The following is a 24,627-nucleotide window of genomic DNA, read 5'->3' on the forward strand; positions in this document are numbered from 1 at the left end:
GTGAGACCTGGGGGACATTGACATTTTGCTCCAATTTTAACACCAAAAATAATACCAGATAATTTTGTTTTGCATCGATTGCAGGAATACAATTAATTACAACATTACTTCAGCCTAAACACAACAGCTGTATACAACACAGCGTATGATAAATATACTGTCAGTCTGTGCCCGAAAGTTTAACATTCATGGGATAAATCCTGGAGGGTAACGTACTCAAATATGTATTTTATAGTTTTTAGGTTTTGATTTAATATCCCTGTAATTCATTGTGCTTTACCATGCCGACTGTGCCTTAAAATACTCCGTAATTGTGCCTTACCATGCCCCCTACTTGTAACTTACCATTCTTAGCCCTCCACTTTCACAGTAAACTGCATTTTTAAAATTCAAGAGTAACTCAAGTTTACGTTATATATTTTTTCCTTTTCTGGTCAACTTCAACCGTCAACGATTGATCAAATACTTCATGCAAACATCATTATGCGCTGCCCTGGTGGATTGTGGGAAATAAAATAATAAATAAACACCACAAAAATATATAAATTACATGTAGTTCTATCTGCCCATCGGCGTTCAGAAAACAACGTTTTCCAACAGCATTTGTTTAAGCAGCCAAACTCTGACTTCTCTTGGTCTCACCAGAAGGGTTGTGGCTCATTATAGAATGCTGTTGGTGCTGTAGGCAAAATGTTTTTCCTTCCCCCGTAAGGCCCTTTTGGCCGTCGAACTTAATCGTCACGATAATTTACCAGTGATAAAAACGTGAAATTCTCTCTTTGTTTAAATGCAGCACCAGGCCTATACACAAACATTCACGTCAACATCACGAGAGTTGTTTTCAAAATTCCTACACGGTAATCTTCCCTTTGTTTCATACAATCGATAGCGATGTCATGCACGGAATCCAGGCTAACCTCGCTGGTTCTCAAGGCTCTTTCTTCAGGGGGGGGGGGGGGTCCCTGCGTTGCGATGTTTGGCCGATTTCTGGAGCATGATGCTTTGCGGGAAGAAAAGGGAGCGCCCCGCAGAAAACCCGCCACACAATACGAGCGAATACCACTGAAACGTCCGCAAAGATGGGTTCACGATCCCACTTGCTGTACTTGCCATCTCCTGGCCAACGTGCAGTTCTACGAGAATGGGAATTTCACGACAGTACACGATCTACCAACCGTTACCTCCAAAGTGCACCGCCATGCCCTGCAGTCTATTGCAGTCATCTCTGAATCATAACTGCTGAGCCACAGTCGCATTGTGAATTGTGGTTATACGAATGTACATAAACATCGTCGTCATACACCATTGTTACTTTCGCATCATCGTCGTCATCAACGTCACAATCCCACATTGCGCGCCCCGCCCCAGAAATCTCTCTGCATTCTCGATGGGCCCTGCAGGAATTTGCCAACGTGGTGAACACCAGTGAGGTGGCGACGAAGACGATGCCGGTCAATCATAATTATCATCTGCGCCACTCGGTGCTGGGCAGGTTGACAGCAATAGTTGTGCTTATTTAATTGACTGAATCCACCCACAGGAATACGAAGTTTCTCACTGCTGTGCTCTGGACGTAAAAAAAAACTGAGATGAGCATGTGGCCACTTTGCACGCGAAGGTTTTCATTCCAGTGTGGCCAGTGCCATGCACGCTCGCCCACCTTTGTCTTCCCTATACTGATGCTCACACACGTACACCACACCGGGTACTCATTTAAGGCCGAGTCGACATACTACCAGGTCGGTATAATGACACCACACAGCAGCCGTGTACCGATTCTCACACAACGCACGCATCGAGCCATGCGTGCGAGAATCGATCGCTTTAGATCTGCAAATAAACCCCACGACCCGAGTTCGATTACCAGCCACGGTTAACCCTGTCGAGTGATATCTGAACTGGTCCTGCACACTCCCCCGTGGCCTCTCTGTCCCCCTCCTCCGCCCGTTACCAGGGTAGTGAAGTATGGTCAAATAGCCCCCATGGTCAACACAACATTAGTGAGTAGACAAGAGGTTGTACATTGCTATTGTGCTGTGATTGTTTAAGATGAAGCCTACAGCCACTAGAGGCCCTACATGTACCACAATGCCATTAAAAAAAGAGTTAATTCTCGAACGGAATCTCACATCAGACGAATGACGATTGATCACATCTAGAGTGGGTTAATTGCTACAGACCCAAAGACTTACATAATATCCAGGACCTACAGGCTTTCACAGGATCCATAACAGTAATGAGGACCCTTACATGAACATAGAGCCGGGTGAAAGAAGGAGATCAGGAGTATGGTCACTGACCCTTGTGACTCCAGAAGATTGCCCAGATGCTAGGAATGGGAAGGCTTGTGCCAGGGTGGACATGTGCGTTGACATCAGAGGGTTGATGTTGCTACGCAATGTTTATGCGTGCGTACGTTGGCATGCATGTATCTGTGCGCACGTGTTTGTGCAAATGGGGAGCAGAAATGTGGTGGCTAACGCACTGCACTACGAAACTCTGACCCAAGTTCGATTCCCGCTCACAACCAACAACACTTATGAATATCTGAACCGGTCATGGGCCTCTCCTCGGTCGACTCAGCCTCAAACTAATACCTGGTGCGGTGTGTAAACATAAGCACTGGGGAGACAAACGCGGCCGGGCGTGGTGCTGGCCACCCACCCCCTCGTGTGCCGTGCCAGCCTTCATAGTACTTGCTAACGGCACTTGCCGCAACAGTCTGTTAAAGGTTATACGTGGGGGGGGGGGGGGGTCATTGTCTTTGTTTAGTTTTTGCACAGGTCGTGAATGGCGGCTGTTGTTGTTGCTGCGTGCGTGTACCTGCATGTGTGTGCGTGTGTACATGCGTGTGTGCTCCCGCACATGTGGCGTCGCCTCGACGTCCCTGCGCCCTCACGCGCTCGTGCAGTCCTCCTCCAGCACACAGTCCATGCTGTTCCCACGACTCAGCGGCTGCGCACCCACGCTCTCGTCTCGGAGGCCGCCCTGGCGCGAGTGGGATGCCAGCTGCACCAGGCTGCCCTGCCTCGAGTGCGACGTCAGCTGGGCGAGGCTGCCCTGGCGTGAGTGCGACGTCAGCTGGGCGAGGCTGCCCTGGCGTGAGTGCGACGTCAGCTGGGCGAGGCTGCCCTGGCGTGAGTGGGATGTCAGCTGCACCAGGCTGCCCTGGCGTGAGTGGGACGTCAGCTGGGCGAGGCTGCCCTGCCTCGAATGCGACGTCAGCTGGGCCAGGCTGCCCTGCCTCGAATGCGACGCCAGCTGCACTAGGCTGCCCTGGCGTGAGTGCGACGTCAGCTGGGCCAGGCTGCCCTGGCGTGAGTGAGGCGCCAGCTGCACCAGGCTGCCGTGCCTCGACTGTGCCGACAGTTGGGCGAGACTCCCGCACCGCGAGCCCTGGCGCGAGCGAGGGCTCGCGGCCTGATCGATGCTCGTGCCGCCGCCTTGCGCCCGCGCGACTCTCGAGTTGCCGTTGAGGCGGTTGAGGCTGTCGTGGCGCGAGGGCGGCCGCGAGTGCGGCGGCTGTCCCGGAGCGGCGCCGTCGCCGCCGCGCATTCGCGGGAGGCTGCAGTAGACGAGGCGCTCGTCCGCGACACGGGCGCTGCCCGGCGTTCGGCTGCGCACGGCGCACGGGGGACACACGTGCACACGTGGAACGTTTGTCGCGCTGTCGAACCCCATGGCCCCACCCGCCCCCCATTCTCTCCACAAAGCGCTCGTTACAATGACGTGTGTGCGTCGCCATATGTGCGCTTACTCTCCCCCCTTTGGCTCTCGGCAGGGAACGTAAATAACAATGAAGAAAAAGCATGCCTACGCATTGATTCTAAAACACTTTCCGACACGCGTCTTTGGATGATGTTAGCACTACTAACGTGTAAAGTGGTATGATCCATAAGACCTATCCTCTATAGACACTGGTTTTGATTACCCAGGTTTGGGCAATAATTTAATCAATTTGGCTGGTCTCTATAAAGTAAGTCCCTAACAGCAATGCAACTTTATACTCAAGCTTTGTGTACGTTGGACCATCTTTGTGAGAGTTATCAGGACCCGCCACTACAGAGAGACGAACAGACACATCCAAATGCTTTAACACACTTTCAATCTTGGTAGGAAAAATTATAGCATGAGTGTTTGCTTAATTTCTGTGGAGTCACCAAGGAATTAAGTGCGTTGGTATGCGGGCGGGTGAGCGAGCATGCAGGCGAGAGCGCAAGCAAGTATACAGGTGAGTGAGGGAGTCTGTAGGCAAGCTCATAAGCGCGCGTGCGAGCAAGTGAGCAAGCAGCCAGGCGAGCGAGGTGGTGTTCACCCACCGTCCGTCGTGCGAGCGGTGCAGGCTGCCGTGGTAGCTGCTGCCCACGCGGCTGGGGACGCTGCCGGCGTCGGTGGGGGCATGGAGCGACCCGGCCACGGACGCGCCCCCTCCTCCGCCCCCCTGCGTGGACGTCCCGCGGGACTTGCGCACCACGGGCGTCTTGGGGTCGCGCGCCGGGGCCGGCGTCGTGGCGGCAGCGGCGGTGGCGGGTGCCTGGCCCTGCGTTTGCGAGCGAACGTCCTCCAGGATCTGCTGGGAGTCGCTCGTCGTGCTGGCGGAGGGAAGAGGGGGCCATCGACAGGGCAGGGGTCACAGTGCGGTTACCACCTGTCCTTGATTTTTTTCCCAGGATCATACCTGAACTACGGTGGCTTGTCCTGTCCTGCGAAATTTGCCATCAGTGTATTCCGGGAAAATAAAAGTCTCAGCGTTTGTCAATTGTGTAAAAAAGAAATGAAATGATAATAAGACACGACTCAGGATGATGTGTTGAACTGTCCTTTCTTCGAGTATAGTGAGATATTGTTTTTCCCATGCAATGTCTCATGAGAAGAATATTTGAGAGGTCAATGTCATTTCGCTGGAATCAATAAAATGTAACGCTTTGTAGGAAGGAGACAGTGGCGGCCCTATAGATATGTTGAACCCCGTTATAGGAATGTGGAGTTTGAACTTGATTCTAGCCTATCAGCAGAGATGTTCAACATTCATATGAGCGTGGCAATATGATTCGAATCCATTAGTGGTTAAAAATACAATAGTTTTATAGATTAGAGACTAGGCAAAGCTGACGGATTTTAGTAAACAAAAGTGCGCTCAACTTTGTGGTTAGGTTTTAGATGCATTACAATTCCTTATAAGGGAGACAAGCACTAACTGATTATTAATGTAGCATAATCACAATAGAACACATTCCAAATGATTACTAATCTACAACTCGCATCGTAACAATAGCCTTATTACTAATCAAGTATATAATTACAATAACCCCCCCTCAAATCTTTGCACCTGATGAGTTAATGAGTTAATGATGACGTCACCCTGCTGCTGCTCTATATAAGAACGGGAGACACAGCAGAGCCTCACCATTCTGGCGAATTGCCCGATGATGCTGGATGCAATTACCAGCGAAACGTCGTACTCAAATTGTAAATGTTGTGGTTCCACGCTTCAACACACCGGTGGGCTAAAGCAGTGAACTATTTGTCTTTTGTCAACGTGACACTTTTTTCACTGATTGGCCGTGTCGGGTGGTGGAGGGTTACGACACATTTATAAATAACGCGATCTAAACCCAAAAATCGTTGATTATAGGTTTTAGGACTTAAGAGTTGGGCCTGCTCCCAGTGCTGCGGCCTCATGGTTAATCAACCATCAACGACAGTGGTCAGGCTTTGGCCTTGAACTTAGAACTGGAATTAGGCATAGCTACAGGCCAGGTGGCTCATCGGTAGAGCGAGCACCCTGCAATTGGAAGGTTACAGGTTCTAATCCTGGTCGGGGGTTGATTCAGCCCATCATCCGGCTGTGGGGTCAATAAAACGAGTTTCAAGTAAACTGCTTGTCCTAGGGATAGACACCCCGCCACTGTAGAAACGTGGAATTTCCCACCACTGGTTCAGGGCTGTGAACAGGAGATGAGCACTTCCTCAATGCTCATTTGAGCAGCAAATCACTTTAAACAATTTTGGGGTAACAGTTTATCCTTGACTTTGGGCTCAGCGAGATAGACAGCCTCAGGGTTCAGTGACTGGACTGTGGCCTAGACATTGGGATCCAGCTATGATTATCAAGAGGCTTCATAGTTAGAGTTCAGAGTACGCATAATGCCCAGATTAGGGTTAGACTTAAATATTGTGTTTAGTGCTTGGCCAAGACTCATGGCTCAGTAGTCAGGTTAGGCCAGCTAAGCCTCAAGCCGGGTCCACACTGGAGTGATTAGTTGTTGTGCAACTCGGTTGCACGAAACCGAACGGCTTCTACGCGGTCGTCTCTGCAGCCGGTCGAGGCGGACCAAGTATTGGTCCGCTCAGCAATTTGTAGCGACGCCTCTCATCACGCGACGCATTTGCGAACTACAACTGGTCGTTATGATCCCGAACGCGATGTTTAATTTACCTCGTTGGGAAACTACTGACTCAGACGCGGACAAAGCAGCTGGCAGGCGGTAACTGAGTTGCGCTATTTCGAGATGGATTTGACCACGCGGTCGATCGCTCAGGTGTGGCGTAGAAAATAATTGTACGCTTATGTTTTTTTCTGGCCTGTTACGATGGGGGGTTTTCCTCATGGTTTACACATTTGATTCGGGTGCGGATCTGGCGTTATGTTTTGGCGCGTCTTCAGGATGTGGCCTGGGCTCCAGGCCTAGGCCTTGGACGTCACGGCGTGTGAGTGACATGGTTTTCGGCGATTGGGTGGGGGCTGCTCACTCGCGCTTGCCGCGCCGGTGGAAGAAACTCGCCCACTCGGAGCACGTCTTGCGGCTGCCGACCCAGAAGACGGACGGGATGCCCACGAGCAGCGTCATGAGGTAGCGCACGAGCACCAGCGTCAGGTCCGGACGGCCCGGCTCATCCGCCTGCGCTCCGTCAGGATATATATGACAAAAGGTGGAGATGGAGTGAGGAAATCGGCTCGAGCGCAGAAGCCCGACAGATCGTTGTATCGTGAGAACGCGAGTGGTGGCGAGGGCCTCGAGAGCGTTTCATCCAGCAGTGGATAGAAGACCGTGGCCAATTGTGATGGTTGTGGTGATAAATGACATAAAAATGATAAACATGGCATGGGGAACAAGATGATGTTGAAGTTGTGGTGATGATGATATGAAACATTCACTAATTGATCGTTAGTGTCGAGATGCAAAGCAACTGATTTGTGCAACATATACAGAAACGTTGCAGTTACGCCAATGGAACGCATACATAACACACAGCACAGGACACAACTCAGTTTTCACAGTCGCTTGTACTACACAAATTATTCACTTCAACTTCTGAAGATGCCCGTAGTAGTGCGTGGCAAAAGCTTGAGAGGAAAAAAAAATACGCGCGGTGCAACTCGGGAAACCACGCTAGGAACAGACACCAGAGGAACAAGAATTGAACCGGGCCCTTGTTACTGAATGGCCCCAACTGTTTACCAATGCGCCACCCAGCTCTTTGTAACTTTCACAGCGTAGCTGCACTTTGAAAGTTGGGAGTGCCCGACCAGCAAATGGTACCTGCTGGTCGTTTGTGGTTCGGTTACAGACAAGGACCCGCGAAGTTGGCTACCCACTTGGTCGCTGACACGGGGGACGTTAGATGGTAACTATAATTACAGCGACTCTAGACACCTACCGGCCACCGGGACGGTACAGAGCCTACTGCTCGTGTGCTCCCGTCAAGTTAACAGCTCCACCACGAGCACAACCGGTGCTGACGTCGCCTCGTCGATGTTCAAACCCTCGCCGCAGACAGTTGTCCGGGGCCTCCGTCACAACCCGGGTAGTGGCGGTCGAGAAGCGATGATTGCGCGGGGGTGGGGGGGGGCGGGGGGAGGTGGGCGAGGAGCGAGCGTCTACGATGAGGCGAACCCACCACCGCGGGGCAGGGGATGTGGTAGTGCTGGCAGTGGCGGTGCAGCCATCCGAGCTCCCACCCGCCGCGGTTCGCCTGCTCGTACAGGTAGCAGCCGAGCAGCGCGACGAGCGGCAGCAGGTAGAGGGCGCTGAACACGCCCACGCGGATCATGAACTTGACGAGCTTCTCCTGGTTGCGCGCGTCATGCTGGATAACGAGGCGCACACGGTTCACCGACACGAAGCCGGCGAGCAGCAGGCCGAGCCCAGCGGCCACGCACAGGCCGAGCGGCGCCAGCAGGTACCAGCGCAGCGCCGCCGTGTCGTAGACGCCCACGAAGCAGACGCCGCTCACCGGGTCGCCCTCGGCCGCGCCCAGCGCCAGCAGCAGGGTGGTCTGGGCGCCGGGCAGGCCCCAAGCGAGGCCGTGGAAGAGCGGGGCGCGCGCCGCGATCGCCTCGCTGCCCCACTTGAGGCCGGCGGCGAGGAACCACGTGACGGTGAGCACGACCCACCAGCCGGCGCCCGCCAGCGTGAAGAAGTAGAGCAGCGCGAAGAGCAGCGTGCAGGCGCGGCGGTGGGAGCCCTGGCAGCGTCGATGGAGGGAGGAGGAGAGGTGCGGGAGAAGGGTTAGTGGTAGCGTTAGCACGAGTACTTTGGCGACTGGTTGTAATCACCAGTGCTCGAATTGTAAATGTTGTGGGTTGACTCTCCAACACACCGGTGTGTGTTGGAATAGTAACTAATTGGCATGTTTTGTTTACGTGAAAAGCCTTACTATTTGGCTTTGTCGTGTGGCGAGTTCAACGACACATTGATATTTATGAAATCTAACCCGTAAAAAAACCTTTATTATGGATAATATTGGTCGTGAAAGCCTACGTGTTAAACTGGTGACTGGCATTGCTGATGTGTTTAAGCATCGCAAATAAGCGTCGGTCTGATCAGTATTGACATTTGCATTAGTATCGCCAACACAAATATCAATCATCCTCACCATCACCACCGTTGTTTAAATTGATAAGCTGTGTTTTACCACACCCTCACTCGACCGACCACTTGCACCACAAACACCACCACCAACAAGCAACTAAACCACCACCATCACCACTCGCACCACACCGCCACCACTAACCAAACCTCCACCACCATCACCACCAACCAAAGATTCACTAATACCACCAAAACCTCCGCTCACCACCACCGATTCCACTACTACCACCACCAACCACCTCCGTTTAACGCGGTTGGTTATGTACAGAGCGAAAGAAGTTCAACATACATACCAACCAACCAAACGTCCATCACCACCACATGCACCTCCCGCGCCCACCGTACCTGCGTGACGGTGGGCGCGGTGCCACGCGCCGCGTCGGGGGGGTTGCACGCGGCCGCCCCGCTGCCCGCCACGAATCCAACGAGGTAGCAGAGCGCCACGGCCAGGTAGCAGAGCGAGTAGAAGACGATGGGCCGCTCCGGGTAGCGGAAGCGGCGCACGTCGATGAGGAACGTGAGCACGGCGAAGAGCGTGGCGCACAGGCACACGGCCGCCATGGCGCCGATGAAGTATCGGGCGAGCGCCAGCTCGTCGCGTCCGAAGAACATGTGCGGGTGGCACGGCGGAGCGCAGTCCCGCACGCCCGCGAAGCGGTAGCCCAGGCCCCGCGTCGCCCTCAGCTGCCGCGGGCACCAGAAGCCGAAGTCCCGGGGCTGAGCGCCGCCGCCGCCGACGCCGGCCGCCGCGTGGCGAGGGTCGCCGGGCCCCGAGCCCCGGCGGTCGCCGTCGTTGCCGCCGTCGGAGCCGTGGGAAGGGTCGCGGAAGACGCCGTCGCAGTCGGGGAAGCTGTGGTCACAGGAGAGGAAGTTTAGCGGCGGTTGTGGTGGCGGTGGCGATGGTGTTGGTGGGCTCGTGCCAAGCCAGCCTGGAGCGGCTCGTGTGACGCCAGGCCGTGCCGACTGGCGTCACACGTGAAGAGTGCGATTAGCCCCGCCCATGGCCCTGCTCGGCCCCGTGCCAGATTCAGATGCCTTTTTTAGAGGCTAGCGTGTCGCCGGTTCAGTTCTGGAACTGGCTCAAAATGCGCCAGCCAGGAAAAGGGGGGTGGGGGAAGGTGGGGGCGGGGGGAAGTGTGGGGATCGAAACCCCGAGGAGCTCACCGCTCGCAGTCCATCTCATCGGGCCACGCGACGCCGAAGACGTCGGCGAGACGCGAGCAGAGAGCAAGGACGCGGCGGCACAGCGGTCGGCAGGGGGACGCCCCCTCGGAGCCGCCCCCACACGGCGGTGCGAAGGCGGCGCACAGCAACGGGCGCAGCTCCGGTGAGCACTCGAGGTTCACGAGCGGGTGGAACGGCTGGGAGGGGGGGGGCGAGATGGGAGGAAGAAGGGATAGAGAGAGAGGGGAGAGAGAAGGGGAGGGGAGGGGAGAGACAGTAGATGGGAGAGATATTAGAGGGAGGTGATAGGGGAAAGAGAGTGGAGGGGAGAGGAGAAAGGGGATCGAGGTCCAGATTAATCATCAACATCAAGAAGATCGCAGTCACCATCATCACACAAAATAAGACATATCGCACCCATACCGCATTTATAAACTGCTGGAGTATGTGTAGTTTGCGACCCCCTATTAAGGCAAGCATGGCGCACGAAGGGGCGGGTAGTGATATTTACTCATTTGAGGCTGAGTCAACCTAGGGGAGGCCCAGGACCGATTTAGATAATCGTCACTGGTGTTGGCCGTGAGAGGGAATCAAACTCGGACTGTTGTGTCTGAAGTGCAGTGCGCTAACCGCTGCACCATCACTCCTCAGATTACTCGTACACACACTACTCTTGTCACCCCCGCTCATTAATAATCGCCACGACTGCACACCACACATGGCCCTCGCTCACCACAGCTGCTTCATAACCCTTTTGCCTCCTGCTCCCTGCCCACCTCCCGACCCCCACCCAGCCACCCACCCACCCCCTTCACTCGCCTTCTCCTCCCATTGGGGTGTTCACCACTCCCCCTGTCCACCCTCTCCATCCACGTTACCCACCCTTAGCCCACACCCCTGTGTTCACGAGGGGGGGGGGTATGCGACTCATCCACCCATCTCTCCCTGTCTTCTCCCTTCATTTGTTCGCAGGAGTTGCGCCACGTCGACCCAAAGTTGGCACATTTACTGGGACGTCCCAGTTTTTTTTAACCATTCGCTCCGACGTTGATCCGACGTCGGGTCAACGTTGGGACGACGACGTTCCACGGTGACTGGGATTGCGTGGGAAGAAGAAGATCTCACAATACCAGAAGCCGGGAGAAACACTCGTACTTGCATTGAGTGTCTGGAGTAGTGCAATAATCAGTTTAACACGTAGCAGGCTTTCGTTACAAATATTGCTCATAGTAAAGGTTTTTGGGTTAGATCGAGTAAGTGTAAATGTGTCGTAACCCTCCACCACCCGACAACCTGTGTTGTCACGTAAACAAACATTACTGGCTGTGTCGGGTGGTGGAGGGTTACGACACTTTTACACTTGTTCGATCTAACCCAAAAACCTTGACTATGAATAGTGCAATAATGTTATCGTTGTTGTTACACGACAGACACAAACCGGCACACTCCGATTGTACTGGGATGACTGACCGATTTCCCATGACAGACAAGTGACTGAGAGGACGTTCTAGGAAAACCGGGAACATGCGGCAACCCTAGCCCTGACATCCGTGCGGAGTTATCTGCGTGTGTGTATTTTGTAGCTGTGTATTTCTGTGTAGCGGTTAGCGAACTGCGCTAAGAACCCGGCGACCCGAGTTCGATTCCTGCTCACGGCCAACACACCGGTGACGATTATCTGAACCGGTCCTGGGCCTCCCCTAGGTCGACTCAGCCTCAAATGAGTAAGCTGGTGGTGTATGAAACATCAGCACTCGGGGAGTCAAAGGCGGCCGGGTGTGGTGTTGGCCACCCACCGCCTTGTGTGCCGTGCTGGCTTGCATAGACGCTCGCAAACAGCACTTGCCCTACAGTCTGTTAAGGCTATACGGGGGAGCTTTGTCTTTGTGTATCAGTGCACCATTGTCTGTGTGTGCGAGGAAGCATTCTAATGCTCTATCGGAGGAATTTCCATGGTCCCATCAGTGAGCGTCTGCTCTGGCATGCAGGGGATGCATTGGCTGGGTCATGTAGCCTGCAAGCTCAGCCACCGCATGGCCAAGTACAGTAGCTTCTGAATGGCCAGACAGAGGGGGCGTGATACGGCCTAGAGAAGAGCTGGACCGATGTTGAAAAGGAATTGGAGCTGCGTCGGCTTGCCGACTACTCATACCAGCGGTGTCAAGTTCGGTTCTTGCAGAGGGCAATCGTAAAGAACGCGACTGGGGGATGGAGGAGCCACCGTGGCAGTTTGTGGCTTGGAATTGAAAAAGAAGAAGAAACAGAGTCCAGCTTGGATTTTGCAGTCGCAGCGATAACCCGTGCAAGGTGGATTCATTGGGAAATTGAAATGATCTGGCATTGGCTTCGTCATCAGTGCCTTCTCCGCCAGATGGGCCGTGTGTAGCCCATGCGGCTTCCCAGAAGAACTGGTCTGGTGGAGGCCAGCACTGGTGCATCATCATCATCATCATCATCGCCGCCACACACACAACGACTAAACTTATTAATTAAATTTTTTTACCTACGCGACTTTACCGAAAAAACCTAAGAATATGAATCCTTGCAGTCACGAAAGCTTCAAATCTAGAATTAGTCCACAGGGCTCACGTGGAAACCGCGAGACGGATTGTATTCCCTCCTCAAGCTTGAGCCATGAACGACACTCACAACAATAAGCAGCGCGCCGGGCGGATAAAACACAGCGAGATGGCACAGTGGGGAGCATATATGATGCGCCTGTCAACTCAATCCATCAAAACCCATAACTCCTGGGTCTGTCCTGTAACCTCCCGCCAGCGAGCCCTCGACACTTCACTTGGCCTCAAAGTGTGCGTGTGTATAGAGCATTGGTAGCAGTGGCACATTACAATCCCGGCAACCTGGGTTCCATTCCTGACCATGGCTCACATCAGTGGCAAGGGGTATCATCGGAGCTGCTCACGGGCATTAAACGAATGCCTGGTGTGGTTTGTAAACTTCTGGCCGGAGCAGCCCGTCACGTGGTGTGCCAGCTTTCACAAGCAGGACATAAGCAGGACATACCCCAGTCTGTTAATGGATATAGAGGGATGTTTGTCTTTTCGTGTGTGACTGTGTCGGTGTCTTTGCCAGTGTGTTACTGTGTGTGTGTGTCTGGTGGTGAGGGCTGTTGTTAGAGTGAACTGCATTCTGAGCCTGGAACCGAGTTCGATTCCCGTTCTCGGGCACCACCAGTGACGATTATCTGAACTGTTCCTGGGCCTCCCCTAGGTAGACTCAGCATCAAATTAGTACTTGTTGCGGTATGTAAATATTGCCACTAGGGAGACAAAGGCGGTCGGGCGTGATGCTGTCCGACGCAACCCCTCGTGTGCCGTGCCGGCCTTCATTAGGTGTTAGCTAACAGCACTTGCCCCAACAGTTTGTTAAGGCTACACGGCGTGATCTTTGGCTGTGTGTGTTTGGTGGCGAGTGCTATTGTGGTCGTGAGTGAGCACCAAATTCTGATCCCAGTGACCCAGACCTTTGTCTCCGTTTCGCCGTCTGCGTCTCCTCTCTAACTCTCAGCTCTCCCCCTGGAACTCCCTCCCTCCCCATGACTCTCTAACCCAAGGGGCCGTGCTCTCTGTTCAAATAACAACAGTGCACGTTACCCGGGCAACGGGGATGAGTGAATGAAACATTTAATAAAGAATCAAACACACCACAACCCTAACCCACACCCCATACTCAATCACACACCCCACAACCCTCACCCACACCCCATACTCAATCACAATCACCACAACCCTCACCCATACACAATCACACACACACCACAACCCTCACCCACACCCCATACACAGTCACACACACCACAGCCCTAACCCACACCCCATTCACAATCACACACACACCACAACCCTCACCCACACCCCATACTCAACCACACACCACAACCCACACCCCATTCACAATCACACACTACAACTCTCACCCACACCCCATTCACAATCACACACCACAAGCCTAACCCACACCCCATACACAATCACACACACCACAACCCTAATCCACTCCCCATACACAATCACACACACCACAACCCTCACCCACACCCCATACTCAATCACACACACCACAACCCTAAACCACACCCCATTCACAATCACACACACCACAACCCTAACCCACACCCCATACACAATCACACACCACAACCCTCACCCACACCCCATACTCAATCACACACACCACAACCCTAAACCACACCCCATTCACAATCACACACACCACAACCCTCACTCACACCCCATACTCAATCACACACACCACAACCCTAACCCACACCCCATACTCAATCACACACACCACAACCCTCACCCACACCCCATTCACAGTCACACACACCACAACCCTAACCCACACCCCATTCACAATCACACACACCACAACCCTAACCCACACCCCATTCACAATCACACACACCACAACCCTAACCCACACCCCATTCACAATCACACACACCACAACCCTAACCCACACCCCATTCACAATCACACACCACAACCCTAACCCACACACCATTCACAATCACACACCACAACCCTAACCCACACCCCATACACAATCACACACCCCACAACCCTCACCCACACCCCATTCACAGTCACACACACCACAACCCTAACCCACACCCCATTCACAATCACACACACCACAACCCTAACCCACACCCCATTCACAATCACACACCACAAGCCTAACCCACACCCCATACACAATCACACACACCACAACCCTAATCCACTCCCCATACACAATCACACACACCACAACCCTCACCCACACCCCATACTCAATCACACACACCACAACCCTAAACCACACCCCATTCACAATCACACACACCACAACCCTAACCCACACCCCATACACAATCACACACCACAACCCTCACCCACACCCCATACTCAATCACACACACCACAACCCTAAACCACACCCCATTCACAATCACACACACCACAACCCTCACTCACACCCCATACTCAATCACACACACCACAACCCTAACCCACACCCCATACTCAATCACACACACCACAACCCTCACCCACACCCCATTCACAGTCACACACACCACAACCCTAACCCACACCCCATTCACAATCACACACACCACAACCCTAACCCACACCCCATTCACAATCACACACACCACAACCCTAACCCACACCCCATTCACAATCACACACACCACAACCCTAACCCACACCCCATACACAATCACACACCACAACCCTCACCCACACCCCATACTCAATCACACACACCACAACCCTAACCCACACCCCATTCACAATCACACACACCACAACCCTCACCCACACCCCATTCACAGTCACACACACCACAACCCTAACCCACACCCCATTCACAATCACACACACCACAACCCTAACCCACACCCCATTCACAATCACACACACCACAACCCTAACCCACACCCCATTCACAATCACACACACCACAACCCTAACCCACACCCCATTCACAATCACACACACCACAACCCTAACCCACACACCATTCACAATCACACACCACAACCCTAACCCACACCCCATACACAATCACACACCCCACAACCCTCACCCACACCCCATTCACAGTCACACACACCACAACCCTAACCCACACCCCATTCACAATCACACACACCACAACCCTAACCCACACCCCATTCACAATCACACACACCACAACCCTAACCCACACCCCATTCACAATCACACACACCACAACCCTCACCCACTCCCCATTCACAATCACACACACCACAGCCCTCAACCACACCCCATTCACAATCACACACACCACAACCCTAACCCACACCCCATACACAGTCACACACACCACAACCCTAAGCCACACCCCATTCACAATCACACACACCACAACCCTAACCCACACCCCATTCACAATCACACACACCACAACCCTAACCCACACCCCATACACAGTCACAATCACCACAACCCTCACCCACACCCCATTCACAATCACACACCACAACCCTCACCCACACCCCATTCACAATCACACACACCACAACCCTAACCCACACCCATACACAATCACACACACCACAACCCTCACCCACACCCCATTCACAATCACACACCACAACCCTCACCCACACCCCATTCACAATCACACACACCACAACCCTCACCCATACCCCATTCACAATCACACACCCCACAACCCTCACCCACACCCCATTCACAATCACACACCACAACCCTAACCCACACCCCATTCACAATCACACACACCACAACCCTAACCCACACCACATACAATCACAAACACCACAACCCTAACCCACACCCCATACAGTCACACACCACAACCCTAACCCACACCCCATTCACAATCACACACACCACAACTCTAACCCACACCACATACAATCACAAACACCACAACCCTAACCCACACCCCATACAGTCACACACCACAACTCTAACCCACACCCCATTCACAATCACACAGACCACAACCCTCACCCACACCCCATTCACAAGCACACACACCACAACCCTAACTCACACCCCATTCACAATCACACACACCACAACCCTAACCCACTCCCCATTCACAATCACACACCACAACTCTCACCCAAACCCATACACAGTCACACACACCACAACCCTCACCCACACCCCATTCACAATCACACACACCACAACCCTAACCCACACCCCATTCACAATCACACACACCACAACCCTCACCCACACCTATACATAGTCACACACACCACAACCCTCACCCACACCCCATTCACAATCACACACACCACAACCCTAACTCACACCCCATTCACAATCACACACACCACAACCCTAACCCACTCCCCATTCACAATCACACACCACAACCCTCACCCACACCCCATTCACAATCACACATCACAACCCTAACCCACTCCCCATACTCAATCACACACCACAACCCTCACCCACTCCCCATACACAATCACACATCATAACCCTCACCTACACCCCACACAATCACACAACCCAAACCCATAACACCCACCCACAAACCTAACCCACATACACCACAACTCCCAATCCACACCACCTTGTTTGTATCGTTTAAAACCCAAGCACGCCACTGCACACAAACACACACCCCACGCACACACCACACACACACCACACACGCACGCACGTCCATGCAACACCCATCCCTTTACTGGCAGGTTATAGAATGAGAAGTGGCGGTGACTTGGGTACGCTTTCATTCAGCAGTGGATTGACCATGGCTTACGATGACGATGAGAGAATGAAGCCCGTGTCAGGTTTGTGTTTCCCAATACAGGGCCTGGCAGTGCCTGCCATGGCCTGTGGCGAACGGGGGGGGGGGTGTTGGGTGGGTAATGGGAGGGTGTGGCTCGATAGGGGGGCCTCTCTTGATGTTTGGCAGCAGATGGCTGATGGGGATAGCAGCATGATAATGGGTGACCACAAACACACAAAGACAAAGATCCCCCGTGTAGCCTTTGACACAGTTGGGGAAAGTGTTGTTAGCGAATACGTGTTAAGTCCAGAACGACACACTAGGGGGTGATCTTCTTGGTTCTTTCGGTAAAGTCACGTAGAAGGGAAATAATAAAATAAACATAATAAAATACAATTCTCACGACGTTTCGGCCACAACGCAAGCAGCCGTCCTCAGGTGAAGAACAGGTCTGTCGGAAAGACAGCATCACCTGAGGATGGCTGCTTGCATTGTGGCCGAAACGTCGTGAGAATTGTATTTTATTATGTTTTATTTTTATTATTTCCCTTCTACGTGACTTTACCGAAAGAACCAAGAAGATGAATCCCTGCAGTCACGAAAGCTTTAAATCGAAACTAGGGGGTGAGTTGCCAGCAGCATGCCCGACCGCCTTTGTCTCCAAAGTTACGATCTTTACACACCACACCAGGAACTCATATGAGACTGAGTCGACTTAGGCGAGGCCCAGGACCGGTTCAGATGATTCTCACTGGTGTTGGCCGTGAGCGGGAGTCGAACTAGGGTCACCGGGTTGGTTTCACAGCGCGCTAACCGCTGCACCAACGCTTTCCACCGCTATCCACGTGCATAACCAAACACACACGTACTCAAATTTCAATATACATTGAAACAGAGACAAAGCTCACCCATATAGCGTACACAGGCTGTTTGCGGCAAGTGCTGTTAGCGAGCACAGTCCCAGGCCAGGTTCAGATGCCACTCGCCAGTGACGTCAGCCGAGATACGTACCGCGGGCATCATGGGACGGCATGGGATGGCAACGGCATTTTCAGGCCTTCATGCAACAGTGAAAATCCCATGGCTTATGACAACGACGACGATGATGACAATCGTGAAGAAGAACGGCAGCCTCACCTCCATGGCCTTGGCCGCCGCGATCTGGTCGTAGTGTCCAAGCATGTTGGGCATGAAGGTGGTGTTGTACGGCAGATCCTGGCACATGCGGAGGGTCACCGGCTCACAGGTGAACAGGCTGTGTGCATCTGTGCCCGGCGCCACCATCACTGACACCATCGCCAACACCTCCAGCAGGGCCGACGGTCGCACTCTCCGCACGCGGTGGATGTCGCTGCTTTGGCTCATGGTTGAGTCGATTCAGTTTTAGCCTCGACGATAGTGGCGCGATGTTGCGGGCATGTGCGCGTGCGTGCACACGTGTTAATGTGTACGCGTGCGTGCCGTTCAATCGCGGTGGCGTTTCAAGACGGGGCACAAGAAATGGAGGGCTATGGATTTTGAGAATGGTGCGAAGGTGCTGCCCGGTCAGGAAAAGGCAGGGTGACCGATGTATTATCGACACAAAAGTTTATAACCTGAGTCAAGTTGCGAAGCTCATGCGAGTGTGTGTGTGTGTGCAAGTCCCACTGATCGTTGGGCACGCAAATGTGTAAGGCATTAAGTTTAAATGTTTATTTTTATTTCCCAAAAAAGTATTGTGCTATGGTTTAACAACCAACACTCAGATGCCCTCACATTGTGGCATATCTAGAGGGTGCACAGCTACATTATGAGTGTTAAAATGGAAGTGAGATATTGTATGTATGTCCAGGTCTGTCGGTCTGTGTGTGTTCGTATATAGTGCCTGTGTATTTTCCTGCAGAAGGGCGCTTGACCAAAGCTTGTAATTTTCTGTTCCCGTCAGCGAATTTACTAATTAAAATAAAAATTAACTTTAAAAAAAGATATTATTTTTTGATACTTTTACACTATTGTTGCTAGGATTGGATCGACTATTTATTTTAAAGCATTAATTATTGAAATGTAACAATTGTATTTCATGCTTAAACGTTATAACGTCACGTATGTTTGAATGACACGGTGCAAGAATAAGGCTCTAAACTCGTCACTTCGGATATTTGCTGCGTATAAATAGATTTATTAAAAAAATATAAACGTGTGCCGAGGTTTACAAATCCTCCAAGTATAAAACTTGTGCTCAGCTAAAAACCCTCAGGGGCCTTCATGGATCTCTAAGTCTAACGTATCACCTATGGAATGTCTCACAGATTCCCGAGCAGAGTCCTGGTAGGGTGGGGAGAACACGCCCGTGAAAACGTTACATCACTGCGTTCATTGCACGATAAATCACGCCAAAAAATGTATTGAAAAAGTAGATTATTTTTCGACTGCTAGTCCTCTGAAAAATAGTGCTTCATGTCAGTCGGATTGGAGAAAAGGGTTATTATAGTTATGGTTAGGATTGGGGTCAGGTTTTTGGAGATCGTGATCGGTTTGAGAGTTTAGGCCAGGTTTATGGGGAGAGTGTTTTAGGATGAAGATTTAGGCCAGGTTCAGAGCGAGAGTGTTTTAGGATTCGGGTTTAGGGGAAGGTGTCGATCTCGGCAGCATCACTGTTGAAGTTCCACGTCACCGCTCGCTTGACGTGCTGGAGTCCTTGCTTCGTTTGCCCCCCCCCCTCACCGGGCGAGCCCGTGACTTCACCTCCACTGCGAGGACGTCTCAATGCCTGTGAAAGCGACACGGTGACGCAAAGATCATTAAAAAAACACATAACACCAGCCCGTCACATTACTTGCTAATTACTGCAATTAGCAGCTCTGCGTCATTTACAGCCGCATGTCTGCGTAATATCACCTCGTTTCAAGGATTAACAAATTAACTGTTACCATCATGATGATGGTATTCATGCACAAACAGCACCGTGATTAAGGGAGCTGAGGGCTATTCATTGCTCACTCTGGGAAATATTAAATCCGCTCGGTGACAACGAAACCAAAAAACTGAGTAATCAATCTCTATGAAACTTACTACACAGCTCATGAACACCGATGCCAAGATCTGTGTAATATTTGGACATGATTGGCAATGAAATAATTCGATCTAAAAATATGTTTTTATAAATGCTAATGTTCGACTGTACAGCAGTCCCATTGCACCCAGGCCTGTGCCTACCGCGGGTGTTTAATTATCTGTGCGTTTCCCCCTTTCCGTGTGCAAGTTCCATCGTGCACTGGTCTCCACATATTGAACGGAGGCTCCCTCATTGCACTGATTTGCTGTCTTTTATTCAAATAAATGGCACCATTTTTGGCAAATATTACACGGGCCTAACTCGTGACCAAAGGTTAGGGTTAGGCTCCATAGGCTCTATGTTTTTTGGCCGACGGTGAAATTCGTTCACTATCCAACAACTTAATCGGGCAATGCTGCCAATCGAAATTTAATTATTGACAACCCGAACCCTGCCAATTGATATATTTTTGGAATTAAGGGCTCTGATTTTGTTCAAGCATCGATTTTTTTTTCACTATTTCACTGTTTCTCATTCGCATTGTTTCTCATTATTTGTCTCTTCGGAGTTGTTGTTACCTATTTGTTTATATTTTCATAAAAAATAACAAATAATCGATTCTTACACAATTTTATGAATGTATTACGGACCTAAGAATCAAGGTCCATTGACAAAATCTATGTTATCATTACACCCACATTTAACGATATTTAAAACTCACAATTACGAATCCCAAAGTAGCCATAGCCCTAATGCATTCCTCAAATCAAGATGTCATCACAGACAATGCCACCGATGCCACCATACCCTGCCTCTTGCTTCCTCCCTTCCCTGATCTATCCACTGCTGGATGAAGATATCTTTCAAGTTGCCGCCGTCTCTCACAGTTCCGCGATGATGCCACAATCCATCTTCCTCCTGCTCATGGAGCTGATCTTATAGCTCCATCTCCTCCGTGGTCGCCCTCTCCTGGGTGATGCCATCCATCCGTACGTTAATCTCTGAAGCAAGCGATCTGACGCCTGTAAGGCGTGCGATTCGATGTGTGCATCGTAAGCTTAGGAATCGATATCAATCACCGAATAGATGCGTCGTTGCATCATGTATGTATGTTCAACTTCTTTCGCACCGTACGTAGCCAACCGTGCTAAAGGGAGGTGTGGGGGAAGGACAACAAACTACCCCTGCCAACCAGTATTCATACAGACGCCACCGTCAAATATACTCCCAACTGCCTGATTGAATGCACTTGGACGGAGTGTGAAGTGGAGACTGCTCTATTCTTGCCACTCGCCCGCTGTGTTGAAGCATGACAATGAAGCTCCTCCGCACAGATAAGTGAATACGGGTCAGCTCGTGAATAGTGACAATGCGGATGCTTTCTGGACGTAGAGGGTGGGTTGAATCGGTGGTCAGAACATTCACAACCTACATGCTGTACTCATGGCCAAGTTGAGTTTGATGGGGGCCCGGTGCTGCTATTGTTTTAGGCGGGAGTGGGGGTGTAAATTCAATTCATTCCCTTTTCTGTTTCACCCGCCACCCATGCCCGATTCCAAGCGACATGAAACAAAAACAAAGTTAACATATTTCATCACACATCTGTGATGATGCAATGGAATTAATTACCAATTTACTTACATAGGATGTATCACAGTGTCGTAGTATTGTATTTACTGGTACTTATACACGGAGGCACCTCAAAAATCGAGGGCCGAGGCTGTATTGCTGCTGTCACCACCTTGTTGCCCCAAGTAACTGAGCCGCTGGGGCAATTTTAGTGAAATTGGGGGAAGGTTATTACTGTGTGACTACAAATGATTGACATGTGGACGAAGGGAGAGGGATACAGACAGATTGGCAGACATATAAAGGGCCATGGAGATAGATAGATGGAGAGAGAGATGAAGAGACAAACAGACCAACAAACCATCATACAGAGGGGACATTCAAGACAGAGGCAGGCAGACAGGTGGAGAGACAGGCAAGGGTAGATATAAAGACAGACCGGCAGATCGATTGGTGGATGGAGAGACAGACCCAGACAGCTGTTTGTCAAAGTGAATACAAATAAAAATCAGCTGGTGCGCTTTTTGCTTGGTGGATTAAAACACCGCAGCATTGCGAAGGTTGATGTTTGTATGCTGAACTTCTTTCGCACCGTACGTAGCCAACCGTGCTAATCGACGGCTTGGGGAAGCCTTCATCCAGAAGATCATGGCTGATAAGAACAAAAATAAGATTATCTCCTTGCTCAAATGTGAAATGGTGCTCATCTCTGTAAATGGCCATTAGCCAATGGAGGAAATTCCACAATCCGGTGATGGCAGTCGAGTCTCTTTGTGGGAAACCCACTGCTGACTTGTCACAAGATAAATAAGAGGTAGGTAACCACAGGTAAGGCTGGAGGGCAGACGGACCAGTGACATGTCACAGTACATAAAGTAAACTTTTTATTTTCCCAGATCAGGCCCACTGAGTTATAAAGATATTTTTCAGAAGCGACCAGGCCACAAATGATAGCTCAACGAAGTGGCTTACCATGTGAAAATGTATAGCAGCCAAATACTCCAGGCGCATGTTTCTAAATGTGGAGGGAAAAACCGGAGGACTCGGGGAAAAATCCACGCAACTATGGAGAGAGAGAACATGCAAACTCCAAATATACAGGCGTCAGGGTCGGAATCGAACAAGCGACCTCCTGCATACCAGGTGAGATAGTTAACATTTCGCCACCGTAGCACCCACATCACGAGTGAGAAGCCCACCTCAGGCCAAGACAAGTCATATCCAGTCGTTCATGAATAATATTTTATTCTATGGGTCTTTCGGTAAAGCCACGTAGATAGAAAAATAATAAAAATATCACGACGTTTCAATTTCAACACAAGCAAATCGTCATCAGGTGAGAAGACGATTGCTTGTGTTGCGATCGGAACGTCGTGATATTTTTATTATTTTTCTATCTACGTGGCTTTACCGAAAGACCCATAGAATATGTATTCCTGCAGTCCCGAAAGCTTTAAGTCAATAATAATATTTTGTTGACTTAAAACAGCCACACTAGAGGTTGCGAAGAAAGCTTTGTTGTGATTATTGTACAGTATTTACATTGGTTAACTCTGTGCATTCACATTAAAACACGTTTAATCGTTCAGCAATACATACAATTGTCCTTTAATTTCTTAGGTGAGTCTGATTCCAATAAGATGACATTTGTCAATGTCTTAGCCATTGATGTAGGACTATGAGCTTGTGCACAATTCATGCCCAAAGATAAAGACGAAGGTCCCTCGTTTAGTGTGAAAAACCATCGGGGGAAAGTGATGTTTGCAAACACCTATTAAGGCTGGAAAGGCACGTGAAAGCGTCACGTGGCGAGCACTTTACGTGCCCATTGTTGATGTTGAATGAATGTATCAGATACGCGTTTGAGGCTGGGTCGACCTAGGAGAGGGCCGGAACAGGTTCGGCCACCTCTGACGGAATACACGGCCAAGAATGGGGCCCAGGTGCTGGGAATGCCACGTGGCGCACGCAGAGCCTGACCACTTTGCACCAACGTTCCGCATAGACACACAGGCCAATGTTTCTCATGTGATGGTGACACGGGATGCATAAGAATCCTACAATAACCACGCAGGCAGGCACACACATCGCAAGGGCAAACACGAGTGTCGGTACAGGCAATCATTCGGGTTTAGTCGAAAGGCAATGGTGTGGTGGGGCACGCCTGTGACCGGCACTTTGTGGAGGCGTGGGTTGGTGGATCACACAAGGATTTTAGGGAGCTCCCCAACCCGCTGGGCTGCGAGGTGGCCAGCAGATGGCAGTACAGAAAGTAGAAGCAACAAAAAAATCCTTAACAGGGTATTGGCCAACCATCCCAATACAAAGACCCTTCCTGATGAAGAGTCTAAGGGGACTCGGCCAAGCTCTTCTGGGTAAATAGCATTGCAATGTAAGGGGTGTGAGTGGTGGCACAGCGGTGAGCGCATTGCTCCTATGAAGCCAGTATCGCAGATCGATTCCTGGCTACGGCTTGACATCGGTGGCGAGTGCCATCTGAGCCGGTTCTTGGTGACCCCCACTTCCACTGAACTATCGTGATGAAGTATGGTCAAACAAGCCCCCCCAATGACCGACTCCCAGAGTGATTAAAGGCCTTCATCCGGCAACGAATTGCCACAAGGCTTGTACATTATTTTCTGCTGCGATATTGTCAAGTACAGCAGCAGCATTAAAAAACTCCGCATTACAAGGACAAAGATCCTCCTCCGTTAGCCTGGACAGACT

The 24,627-nt window shown here is 51.2% G+C and overlaps 1 protein-coding gene across 1 annotated transcript; it reads right to left on the reverse strand.

The window, feature by feature from the left end:
- Nucleotides 1–946: 946 nt before the first annotated feature.
- Nucleotides 947–19,129, reverse strand: LOC144945287 (frizzled-3-like). The gene is made up of 7 exons (XM_078873689.1): nt 18,435–19,129; nt 10,041–10,237; nt 9,222–9,726; nt 7,903–8,469; nt 6,754–6,902; nt 4,320–4,592; nt 947–3,616 (listed from the first exon to the last, which is right to left on the reverse strand). Exons 1-7 carry the CDS (start codon nt 18,660–18,662, stop codon nt 2,896–2,898), a joined length of 2,640 nt encoding a protein of 879 aa, XP_078729815.1. The 5' UTR covers nt 18,663–19,129; the 3' UTR covers nt 947–2,895.
- Nucleotides 19,130–24,627: the final 5,498 nt, after the last annotated feature.

The sequence above is a fragment of the Lampetra fluviatilis genome, chromosome 2 (genome assembly GCF_964198595.1).
Source record: "Lampetra fluviatilis chromosome 2, kcLamFluv1.1, whole genome shotgun sequence".
Lineage (NCBI taxonomy): Eukaryota > Metazoa > Chordata > Hyperoartia > Petromyzontiformes > Petromyzontidae > Lampetra > Lampetra fluviatilis.

Coding starts and splice junctions, on each gene's coding strand:
- LOC144945287 (XM_078873689.1), bottom strand. CDS start 18,662: ATGAGCCAAAGCAGCGACATCCACCGCGTGCGGAGAGTGCGACCGTCG. Junction 10,238..18,434: donor CGGCGGCCAAGGCCATGGAG/GTGAGGCTGCCG, acceptor CCCCCCTCCCAG/CCGTTCCACCCGCTCGTGAA. Junction 9,727..10,040: donor GATGAGATGGACTGCGAGCG/GTGAGCTCCTCG, acceptor CTGTGACCACAG/CTTCCCCGACTGCGACGGCG.